Source organism: Sander lucioperca, chromosome 1, assembly GCF_008315115.2.
Source record: "Sander lucioperca isolate FBNREF2018 chromosome 1, SLUC_FBN_1.2, whole genome shotgun sequence".
Taxonomy (NCBI): Eukaryota; Metazoa; Chordata; class Actinopteri; order Perciformes; family Percidae; genus Sander; species Sander lucioperca.
In genome coordinates this window covers 31,398,965-31,411,755 of record NC_050173.1, presented here as the reverse complement: position 1 = coordinate 31,411,755, position 12,791 = coordinate 31,398,965, and the positions used below count along the sequence as shown (strand labels likewise).

At 40.7% G+C, this 12,791-nt stretch overlaps 1 protein-coding gene across 1 annotated transcript in view; it reads right to left on the bottom strand.

Annotated features, from left to right (window-relative positions):
* The window catches only part of tsc22d3 (TSC22 domain family, member 3), a 34,766-nt gene extending 24,213 nt beyond the window's left edge, over positions 1–10,553 (bottom strand). Inside the window, exon 1 of the mRNA XM_031303048.2 lies at positions 9,744–10,553. Within this exon, the coding sequence (XP_031158908.1) occupies positions 9,744–10,084 (341 nt within the window). The 5' untranslated portion in view covers positions 10,085–10,553. The remainder of the gene's footprint in view (positions 1–9,743) is intronic.
* Between the last annotated feature and the right edge of the window lie 2,238 nt (positions 10,554–12,791).

Below are 12,791 nucleotides of genomic sequence, written 5' to 3'. Positions count from 1 at the left end.
ATGTGGAAATTAAAAGAGGGAAGGGCAAACAGAGTTGCACAAACATGAAGCATGAAAAAAGAAAGGGTTTAAACGGATGGGTGGTACTGCTTTTTGTTGTTCTGAAATAATTAAAATTTGCCCTTTCCAAAGGTGTCTACACTCAGCTTTGCTGTAGCAGGTGTGGAGATCCTTGTATTTATTTAGCCTTTATACTTATTTTTCTTGGACTTAATGGGCTTCGGTACAAAGAGTTTCAACAGAAACCACCACATAATTCTGGAGAAATTGTGCTCCATGACCACAACACAAAGAACACAGTGTTTGACACTTTTGACACTTAGATGTTGGATATTTATGATTTAGAACCGCAGCATGATAACAATCAATAAAAGCAGGCATTAAGCAATCAGAAAAGTATCCTTTTATTTTCACTTTCATTTATTTAGTTTTGTTTCAAGTTTGGTTTTAATTGCCAAATGAATTAGGTTCTCAAGACCTAATAAGTGTATATCAAGTGTACTTTATCAAAGCACATGCATACAATAAGGAGTAATTGTAAAATAAGTAGATTCTGGCTGTTCAAAGCACTTTTATGAAAAACGTAATATCTCTTTTTCATGCATTTATAATGACTTTTGTCAAAATTTACTTTGTGACTCATTTTTTTCATAATTAGGTTTAGACAAATACATTTAGAAGATGGATGGGGTGAATCCCTTCTTACATAAAAAATGTTACAGCACAGTCTGATGTTGAGGATTTGATAGCAAGCTTGATGTAGTACTTATAGATTTCTAATCCACTTTACTGTACGCTTAGCTGGATGGTGCAGTGGAGACGTGTCGACAGCAGCATAATGCTCTAGGTCACCTTTGTGTACTGTATACTGTAAATGTGTTCATATTTGTGTATGTGTGTGTGTGTGTGTGTGTGTGTGTGTGTGTGTGTGTGTGTGTGTGTGTGTGTGTGTGTGTGTGTGTGTGTTGCTAAGGAGTGTGCCTTATGTCTTCCAGACAGAAAGATAAATTACTCATTCCTGATCCTTGCAGCTGTCATTGAGGACAGGATTGTTTCATTAAAAGATTACAGGGCTTATTTATAAAAAGTAAAAAAAACATATTTGCGAACAAGGTCATCATGGAGTCTGTCTAACCAATCCTTAAATATTAAGGCTGGCTGTATTTGTTTTGTCAACAATTCCAATGAAAAGACCAAAGCCAACAATCCATTAGTTCATCTTTTAATATGTTCAGACTTCCCCAAACTGTCTGTGCTGTCAGCCTCATGCCCATTTGTTCCTACTGAAAACATACATTTATAAAAGCCGGTCATGAATAAGAAAGGCTAAATAATTTCTTAAACAGGTTGGCACTTGAGTTTTTAGCAAAGTTTCTCAAACAAGAGTAAAACATGTTTAGTCTAGTAGTATTTTGGGGCCTATTTTCAGTCATGCTATCAAGTATTTGCAACATTAGGATGGTGTATGTGATCTTCACAAAATAAACCACAGTCCCCAACGGTGTGGAATGTTGTGTTTAATAGTTTCTGGAAAACAATGGATCCCTATGGCACAGATGATTAGCTATATCAGGTTTTAGAGACACACTTGGAAGTAGGACAAGTTCATTGTTCGATTTCTGGGATTTTTTGGCAATAAAAAAATATTGAATATCGTTAGACCTTTAGGTCGAAGAAATCTTTTAAAAAAGGCAGACCTTAAGAGCATGCCTAAAAATTGCATACAAATATTAATTTATTAAATCATCTATCACCAACAGTTTATGTAACTTGTGGGTCTGTATGTATTATAATAATAAAGTAACATAACTCTAATGAGGGGGTGTGATAAAAACAAGATATAAAAGGTTATTTAGTGCAAAGAACCTAAGCACAGAAAGAGACATGTACCTGCAATCTGATTAGCATGGTTTGTTAATCGTGTTGCTAGGAACCATAACAGTGTTGGTTAAGACAGGCCCGTACAGTTGCATCAACCTATTGTGTCTCTGTGGATTTCCCAAGTTGACAATTTCTGTCGGCTGAAGTGTGTGCTGTGTGTGCTAGGGAGATAAATGTATACATGATAAACTGTGTTCATAGGCAGAAGGCATTGTCTAGTGTGGTCCAGAAGTAAAGGACCAAAGAGTACTCACATACATACAAACAGACATATACACATACACTTGCACACAACCCATCCAACAGTGGTTCCAGGCATCTACTGGCACAGCACCAAGGGCAGCCTATTCACACAGTCCCAACACAACAACACAGTAACTCAAGAGGTCCATTAAAAAGCCATTATGGTACATACCTCTTTAAATTGCACCCTCAGTGATAAAATGAAGCACAGGGCTAAGTCGTGGCACAAACACACCAAATATATACCATCATGTGTTTGAACATCTAGTAGTTGCTCATATTGTGAATCAATCTCTTGCTCCCTGAATGTGTCTTTTCAACACAAAGTGGCCAAAGCCTGTGTTATTGAGGAACCCCATACAAACAGCGGTAAAAAAAAAAACACTTGTTATGGCTTTTCAGTTCCTCTTGCCACTAAAGAATGACTTCCTTTAGCTATAGAAAAAGGTTGTGACTTTTGCCTCAGACGTCTGCAGACTACCAATGTTAGAGTTCCATCTAACGTTGACAGCACACTATTTTTAGCAAATCCTGTCTATGTTTTGTCTTTGCACCGGCCTCCTGTCTGGCTGTTTGTCTACCTCTGACTCTCCCTCTAGCAATCTCTCCCTGTAGCTCTCCCTCTCTCTCCCCTGACATTGCTCAGACCTTGCCTTTGTGGCCTTTGTTTGTTAGGGATTGGCTTTTAAGACTTGCCTGGCCATGAATCTGTTCTTCCACCCCGACATCCTTCCCTGTGCCTTCTCGCCACTAATCCCTGTTTTTTGTTTACATCCGCGCCCCCTGCCACCTGCAACCAATAAAGTTATGTAACTCTCGTCAAACTTTCGTAGGACACGTAATTTTTCCTTTTACACCAAGTTACACTGTTCAGTTTTATTGCAAAAAAAGAGCTTGGATCAAAAACAATGTAATTGGATACAGGTTCTGTCATCAGCCAAGATGTGTTGTGACATGTAGGCTATACGCCTTTTATGTGGTCAAAACTGGGAGAGACATCAGCAGAAAAGAATAGTTTAGTTTCAAACTGTTTTGCCTCCCTCATAATGTATGGTATATCTATAGTTTGCAGGACTTAAGCTCACACTTCTCTCTCATCCAGGGAATGCTTTGTAGCAGTAGAAAATATGTGAAATTTGAATTTCAACACTGGTGCAGTTATACTCTGATCCCTACGGCTGGTAAAGCTTTTAGCATCTTGATAATTCATAGACAATAGTGCCGTAAATGTGCTGTATGTTTGTCATGAGTGTGCTCTATGCTCTGGAGATATTTTTTTTATTATATATAGCATTTGTCAGAATACAGAGGAAGCAGTGTTTTGTTTACCTAATCTTTCCATTCCTGACTGATTTGTGTGTTTTCATACAGCCACAATGTTATCAGAGCAAGCCTGAACACACTGTCACAAGTTTTAAATTTGTTCCAGCACCTCAAATCTCCTCTCTCTCTCTCTCTCTCTCTCTCTCTCTCTCTCTCTCTCTCTCTCTCTCTCTCTCTCCTAGACATTGTTTACACTCACTTTTCAATAGTAAAGCAGGAAGTCTGTAAAACATTGGTACACAATACATAAAAACAACCAGAGGCAGGGATGACACAGTGTGCACTATGAGCCCTGCGACTTCTTCAAAAAAGTGTTTATTACTTTTGTGGAGAGTCTTCTACGCAAATGATTTGCCCTCAAAGACTGAGCAGGCGGAGCTGCCCTGTGTATTCAGCTTTGCCTTTGATTGAGATAGATTTGCACGTGTTACCTGCATGCAAATGAACTCAAAAGGTCACCATACGGTCATCTAAGATAAAGAAGGTATTTACTTCTTAAATAATCTAACTCCTATTGTAGACAATTGATCCACTGTCATGTACCAAAACTAACGTATGAAACCGACTTATCGCACAATGGTGCAGGCTGAGATGGAATTTTTTTCCTGGGTTACAAACGCTTCTTCAGTAGTTTCACAGACATGGGGCCCTATTTTAACGATCTGAAACGCAAGTATCAACCACCAAGCGCAAGTAGCTTTGTGGGCGGATCTCGGACGCAAATCTAAAATGGGTTGGTCTGAAGTAGCTACATTACTCATAGGTGTGGTTTGGGCGTAACGTGCAATAAACCAATCAGAATGTTTTCTCACATTCCCTTTAAAAGCAGGCGCGCTTGTTCCATGGCGGATTGCTATTATAATGGCGGATTTGCAAGGCGCACGCTCAATAGGCCTACATCTGTATGGGCGCACGCCAGGAGCGGTTTACAGCCGAGGGGACCGACGTTTGCTATTGATTTTTCTTTTTGACAAAATGTAAATAAAGAAATGTCACAAAAACATACTTTCCGATGTTTTGGGCTCACTCTCACTGAATCACGAGGTTATGAATGCATGGTGATATTTTTGCAATGTAGTCTAACATTAGACTGGGATTACCTCACTATAGATGATGCAGCTCTTCTGTCTCTCCTCTCCCGTGCTGCTGCTGGGGCATTTGGGTTAAGTGGCATCGGCACATGCAGTTCAACATCACATCTCCTTAAGTCCTCTAATATTTCCTCATTTATGTCATCAACACATCCATGATTCATGGAAAGGTTGTGTAAAACAAGGTCATAATTTTCCTTGTATTTATGTATGGTTTGCAAAAATGGGAACTGCTGGGTCTGTGAGATGAGAGAAGCAAAGTGTATGCGCGGTGTGCACACTCTACATTATGGCCAAGCATACGCCCTCAAAATAGCATCTGAATAACGCGCCACTGACTTTAGACTAGATTTTTCCTGGTCTGTGGCGGAATTGTTTTCTGAAACTGCAAAATAGCACTAGGGAACGTTTGTGCAGGAACACGCCTCCTCTTTTTACTGAACCGCCCCCGGGAGCGCAAGTTCATTCCCTAATTTACCGACGTGAGTCTGTGGAGGGAAAAGTCCGCTGTGCGTCGGGTGCAAAATGGGAATGATACAAGCGTCGGTGTGCAAAGTAAATTGCGCTGGGTGCAAGATAGGGCCCATGGTTTCTCTTTTGGGAATTATAATTGCTAAATATACATTTGTATGGATTCCTGGATGGCTTACACGTGGCAGAGACACTTTCCATAACCTTCACAGTGGATCACTGAATGCAGGATTTTGACTTGAAAGCTATTTAATGGTTTATATTTTGATCACAAAGTGGAGCTCTGGAGCACAGTAGGATCTCTGACACAGCTGGATCCTGTCTCCACTCCATGGTGGAAGGCTAGGTCATGTTCAGTAGTCAACTGCACCGAAGCCAGTGATCCTCTCAGGCCAAAGTTTTACCACAGTAATGATACTGAGGATGGTAAAGCAACAAAGTGTTAGAAGGTTAAATAGCTATGTCAGAGCAAAAAAACCAAACCTAGTCAGAGGTTGTAACTCCTCTGCGCAGTTTATCATACAAAGTGCAGACTTGGAGTCTGTGAACAAGAAGTGAACCTCACCTCCAACCAGGGGCGTAGCACAAAATTCTGGGCCCAGTAGAAAGGTATTCTCTATAGGCCCCTCCCCGCATCCACAGCTAGTCATTCTAGCATCTTTTTGGGCCCTCCTCACATGAGGACCCTGGGTCCTCAGTCCCATTTGACATCTTTTGTCTGACAAGAAAAGCACTGTCTTTCCCAACCAGGATTTAAAACTTATTTTTCAGTCAACAGACCTTTCTCTCAAAGAGATGGACAACTGCACCACTGCATTACTCAAAACATTTTCTTTCTTCAAAGAAAGTATTTTTTATCTTGTCTATAAACCTGGAAGGGAGCTCTGTAGGCTAGAGGGTACAAACTCTTCTTTAGCCCTGTCATGTTCACATTAGTGGCCGCTGCAGAGAGAACCTCTTTTATGGATGTCTTTGACACTGTAACATCTTTTGTGCTGCCCCTACGTTATTTTCCCCTTTGTATGTTGACTGCTCACTGACTGACTGATCAGAGACCCGAAGTCCTGTGATAAACGTTTGTGTCATCACTGCAGGCTCTTCACCCCTCTTCACACTGGCATGTGATTGTGTTTAGTGGCTGCTAAGTACTGACTGACTGCCTGGGATGAAAGGTGTGCAGGAGTGCCTTTCTCCTTCCAGCCAAGTGTAGCTTCTAAGCCTCAAAGTAAATCAACACAGTTCCTCTGGTTTTTATCCTGTGGAAATCACAGATCCTAACCCCCCCCCCCCATCAGGTCTCACTGGCTCTGCCTCAAAAACCAAGCAGGACTTATGAGTTCAAATTCTCCTCTCAGCACAATTCTGTGACCCTCAGATTTACATAACAAGTGTGCAGGGCACTGCCACAGATTAACTTATTACTTTACTGATATTCAACAAGTCCAAAAGATGTCCTGGCATGCTTTCTCAGGCTATGCAGAACATTTCCTTCTGTTAACAAGTGGCCAACAAGAATGATGGCCGCTTGGAAGATTGACCACCCAGGGTGAGGTCACAGTATAAACCTCAGCCAGGCTTTCACCAGAAGCCGGGCCCTCCTGAAACAAGCACTAGAAAAAATGTATGAACTTCTGCAAACCTCAGCTTAGCTTGTTTCAACTGACAGGATTATAATGTGAGTACATGTGTGAATGAATGAGTGCATTTGTGCTTCTGCATGATAAACTGTAAAGGGTACACATTTGAAAGCAATGTAATAATCCTGTGTAAAAAGCATATCCATGAAAGCCACATGTGATTCCTTCCTCAGAAGGCATGGTTCAGGAACAAAGTGTTCTGGGTAAAGACTGTTTGTCAGGCAAACAGTTCAGCTGACACAGACAGATGCACAGTCACAGTGGCCAATGGTGCGAGTGAAGACATTGCCTCTTGGCCAGAAATGCCTAAATAATATTGGCACTTATAACCATATTTTTCTCCCCTTCTAGGAGATGCCAGTATAGATAAGGAGATCAAGATTTGAATCATTTGTTAACGGCATAGTAAGTAAAGTGTGACTACTATGAATATTCATAGTAGATATATTCATATTCATAAATTGTACAACCATGAAAGTGTAACTCTGTGGTTAGTGAGAAAATGCATAAAAGTATAACTGTGTTATTAAGACTACGTCTAAATAGCAGAGCAGAAAAAAAGATGTTGTCTAACATTTTTAACAAAGCCCTGCCAGCAGGCATTAGTCAAGTTATGATAATGTAAACACTGAATGCAGAGAATAATAACTCCCCTGAGCATATCCAAGTATAGCTAAGGACATCTAAGGACATGTTCAAAGTATTAAAACATTTAAAAAAAAGTTTTGTTTGAAAAGCAAAAAAGGGAGTATATATACAGCTGGAGCTGCAGTCCAAATCCAAAGTTTCTTCACTCCTTGTTCTTTATTCTCAGTATCATAATGACACACCCTCGCTATCATAAATAAATCAAGAACAGACTGTTCTTTCATTGAATAATGCAACTCCACAAGAACAATATCACCTAAAAAGCTGTCAAATTAATGAGAATTTGAACAGCTGTTTTGTAACAGATGGAAAAACAAAGTAATTGTGAAAGTTCTCCATATACAGTAGTCTATATGTGTTCTTTTTTCAGACAGATGGTAGTGTGCCATGTATTAAAAGCAAATACTTGTTTCAACTGCCTGAGAGTTTGCATGGATGAGCATTTGCAGTAAAAAGTTACAAAATACAATTATACCTATTTAAGGTCTAATCATCACTGCCATCAGCCCATCAGTTGCAGTGCAAAGTAAATGGTTTTACTTCCATTGTACTGTCTGTACTCATGTAGTATCAATCATCACAGGAGATAAGAAAAGTCTGTACTAACAGCATATAGCAAAGATATGCCAGGTTGAAGTTTAACTTATTTGGATACACAGTAACAGCTTAGCTTCTGGAGAAATTTGATTAAGTACTGATAACGCTTCTTGGCTAGAGACCTTTGCTGATATGATAATCTCTGAAAATACCTGAATTAATGATAACAAATACTATTGCCATGTTCAGTCCAGGCCCATCTTATCAGGATAAACATTGTCAAATATATTCTATTTGACTAAACGTGGAAAAAATCTGGGTTTACCTGACATGGTTTAATTAATGGCACGTAATATACAGACTATTTTACATGCTATTTTACATGCTTTTTAAATACATACCTACATTATAATGTAATTACATTTTTCCACTTGACGTTTTGTCTCTAATATTTGGTTCTAAAACCAAAGCAAACATGGAATGTTATCCCATAAAATCTTAATGGAACAAGAACTCAGTTGTTTTAGTATGCATTTCATAATTGGGTTAGAGGAAAAAAGACTTGGAACAGCATCATTAGGGTATGAAAGTCAGTCTGTAGGTTTTAATATACAGTGGCTTCAAGAAAACAGTCCTGAGACAAAAGTGGTAAGAGTGGGGGCAAAGGTCAATTATGATGATTCCTTCTGTACACCATAAACAAAAAATGAAACAACTCTTTTATTGCCAATTGATCAGATTGTTATCATATGGAATACATGTCTAACATATGTCATGATCGTCTAACACATATCTAATTTTACTGACACAAATGACATTCAAAGGTGGCTCTTACGATGAAAACAGGTTTGTGTAGTGTTTGCTGCTATTTCCCCATGGAGCTCTGCATTTTACTGCTCCGATAACCAGACAGACCATACATAATTACATCTTTTCCAAGTAAGCACTGACTGTACAGTAACTTCTGGCTCGGGTTCAGGAGTTCAGTGACGGTCAAAACTGTAGCCGTCTGGAAAGATGGTAACTGTTAATTTGAGGCTGAAGTCATTGAACAGTCGCTGCCAAACAAACTATCCAACTGGCAGCAACTTTGTAGCAGGACATTCTCTTCCTCACAAACACTGCGAGGTGAGCTGCCAAACACTGTTTACGGAGAAGGTGTCAAGCCAGTTTTAATTGACCTCTAGCAATAAAAGATAATTTTAATTGAATCAATATGACAACAAACTGTTGCTTTAGAGTAACTTTGTGTTTTTGTAGGGTTAGGGTTAGGTTTAGTTTACCTCTGTTTTCTGGGGTTTTGGAGTTTTGTTGTTTTGATGAATCTAGGAACATTTCTTTCTCAGACTCAAAATATATCTTACAAATTTTTAAGATTAATACTTTATCGTGTTAATACTGTACAGCTCATGCATACATTATTTTCAGTGTCATGTTATGTAACATATCAAACATGCTGCATGAAAGCCATGAACTGTGTAGATGTAAATAGACACTGTGAGCTGCAACCATATTTCAACATTACTTTACATATTAAATCTATATTGCATTTGCTTAAGTAATGTAAAGTAAACTAAAGTGCATTAATAGTCTTATCTGAAACTCATTTCTGGAACATATTCAAAATAAACGCCCTTGTCCTATCCTATACTTTTCCATGACTGTAAACACTTATGTCATCCTTTTCAGACAAAGTGCTATTCCAAGAAACCTGATTAGCCACTGTTAGCTATCTGGTTACGATACAGCACTCATATTGGGATTTGATACAGCAGATCCAGAAGTTTGATTCCCTAAGAGGAGTAAAGGATAACTTCCAGCTCAATTTCAAATTTCATGTACTTATGACAGAGCCTTTATATTCAGTCTAAGCTAAGGGTGTACCTGTCAGATAAGCACACAACAGACATACCTGTGAAAGAAGAGCAGTATAGACAGCATGGTCTGGTCAATGTTGCTGTTGCAGATCCCCTCATTGAGCAGGAAGCAGGGGTCCCTCACCACCGATTCAAGGGAGTCCTGCCTCATGATGTTGTTCAGCTTATCAGTGTTCAGGTTCTGGTACATCAACTGGTTGCGGAGCTGACGGAAGTGACTGACACTGGGGCTAGTGGGGCTTCCTGGCAGGCCCCCAGTAGTACCAAGACCTTGTGCTGGACTGCTGGCCATGGAGTCATCACAGCCATTGGCCAGGTCCAGGCAGCAACTGCAACAGTCCAGGCCGATGGGCGAGCGGCAGTCATCGTCTGACATCTCAGAGGACAGGTGGATGAAAAGGAAAGATGCCCAGGTGAAGAAGGGCAAGTGTAGGAATCTCAGTAAAGGTTGACAGAGACTGAGGTATATGAATGAAGACAAAGTGAAAGACAAAACAGGGTGTTTTCCTCAGCTCAGAGAGACAGACAGGCAGCCTGTGCTGGTCTAGTGTACAGTCCTGTCTCCACTCCAGCACCAGGAGGTCTAAATGGCAGGTTGAGTTTCTCCCTGAAAAGTGCAGTCACGCTGGGCCACTCTTTCTGCATCTATCCCTGAGTTTCTCCTCCTGTGGCTCTGCTGCGTTGAGCCTTTTGTTCGGGGCCGGCGCTGCTGCAATGTGTTGCTACTGTGGCAGGAGAAGGAGTGAACGCCCCACACACACACACACATACACACTCACTCACGCGATTCAGCAGGAGTGCGCTTGAAAGCAAAACCCAGAAGCTGCTGGCTGCTTATCACTTTTTTTTCCCCTGCACCTTTTTTTCCTTTGGTTGATGTGCCTAGAGACAGAGGGAGGGAGTGAAAAAAGGGATGGAGGGAGGGAGGGTGGGGAAACCCCTGTGATTGGTAAAAAGCATCGCTGGTTACACGCACTGGGCCCTCCCTTTTTCTCTTGCAGTTTAACTGTGCAGTATTGAGGGGAAGGGAAACAGACAGAGAGGGAGTGAAGCTTTAGAGCATGCTTGAAATGTGCAGTTCCACCCTATCATGCTGAAAGCACAAGGAGTGGCTGAGTGAGGGAGGCTGCAGGAACACACACAAAGACACGATAACATAATTGCTAATTTGTGAAAATGTGTGATAGGAATTGCCAGCAGTACATGCTCTTGAAATTAAGGGAAATTATTTTTTGGTGACCTTGTGTGGTTTTATCCATTTTTAAATATTCAATAGTAGCAAAGGCTTTTTTAATTATGCAATTAATTATAGTTCAAGATGCCTTTGCTCAGGAATGGACTAGTGAATGGGTCACAGAGTCACAATAAATAAATGCATATAATATACATGAATATAAAGACTTGCTTTAAATAACTCACTTTCTGGTGGTGCATTGGTTGATACTGCTTCCTTACAGCTGCAAGAAGGTTGTGGGTTTGAATCCAACCAAGTTGTGGCCTTTCTGTAGCCTAGAAATCTAGACGCACCCTAGCGGCAGCAAATGTAATTTGCAGCCAGGGTCAGTCTAGCAACTCTCCGTTGGCTTGCTAGAAAACCAAATTCTGGTCAGGCCAATCACATCGTGTATAGAGTCGGTAGGCGGGCTTAACATAAGGACGGCAGAGTTGTGACGGTTCCATGTGAATTCCCTGCTACTTGAAAACAAAGAAGATGGCTGTTGCTGCTGGCGAACAGCGGTCATTTGAATCGGCTTTAGCTGCGACTCTGAAAGACTTGGAGTTAAGCACTGAAGTCATTCTTAAAAAAAGGAAGATGTGTTCGGAGTTTTGCCGACCGGATATGGCAAAAGTTTAATCTATCAATTAGCGTTGCTCTGATTGGCTATGAGTGCAGAGGGAATTTGAAAGACAACCGTTTATCCCGCCCCTCAGATTGAGCCCTGCCAATGGTGAGTTCCCAGACCCAACATCTTGATGTGGGTCTGGCTAGCCTTTCTGTGTATGGGGCCTTGCATGTTCTCCCTTTATTTGATTGGGTTTCCTTCAGGTGCTCTGTTTAGTTAAAATGGAAACTCTGAAGTGTAGGAGTTGATGTGAATGGTTGTCTGTTTTAGCCCTGTGATAAACTGGTGACCTGTCCCAGGTGTAGCCGCCTCTCTCCCAATGTGAGCTAGGAGCTCACATTCCTGCCCCCTGCAACCCCGACAGGTTTAGATTAGATATTACTATTATTAATCAATATAGATTACAATGCTTGCTTTATGTTTTACAATAATTTGTATAATAATAATAATAATAATAATAATAATAATGTTTTTTTTACCAAGTAATACAGTACCAAGTAATATTAGTGTAATTTGTATAATTGGATCATTGTGCAGTGCATGTGCTTTTGTGTGTGTGTGTGTGTGTGTGTGTGTGTGTGTGTGTGTGTGTGTGAGTGAGAGAGAGAGAGAGAGAGAGAGAGAGAGAGAGAGAGAGAGAGAGAGAGAGAGAGAGAGAGACTGTGTGTTCTCAACTTGCACAGTAAACATGATCTTATCAGGCCTCCCCTGTATTTGTTTACGATTTTGTCAATTTCCATATCTGTTCCCAAACAGTTTTGGATTGGGTAAATTGGGTAAGAGTGTGCTGTGTTTTTGTCCTCGAGACGAGTGTTTCACAAGCCCTGGTAAATACCAGGACAATGTCATTATACAGCACTGCAGACGGCTCCGGGAAGAATGCAATGCTGAGCCCCTGACCTCGGCCGCTGACCAGCAAGTGTCCTGCAGGCTGTCTACAGATGGCCGGTCATGCAAGAACACAACAACGAGATAATTACAAATAGCATGTCTTACTCTGAGGCATGCTGCTATTTCTGCTGTAATAAAAACATGTCACACCACGCATTGTTGGGAAGCAGTGGGATCAATTAAGCAGAGAAAATGACTTACTATTGCTTTATTGAGTGTGTAACAATGTCCTCGGGCAGCGTGGCTGCTACACTTTGGGTGGTAGAAGGATGGAACTGAGGACTGATTTGGGTAGAGACTGCCCTCTAGTGGGAATCTGTTAGTACAGTTATTGATGTAGAAGTCAAG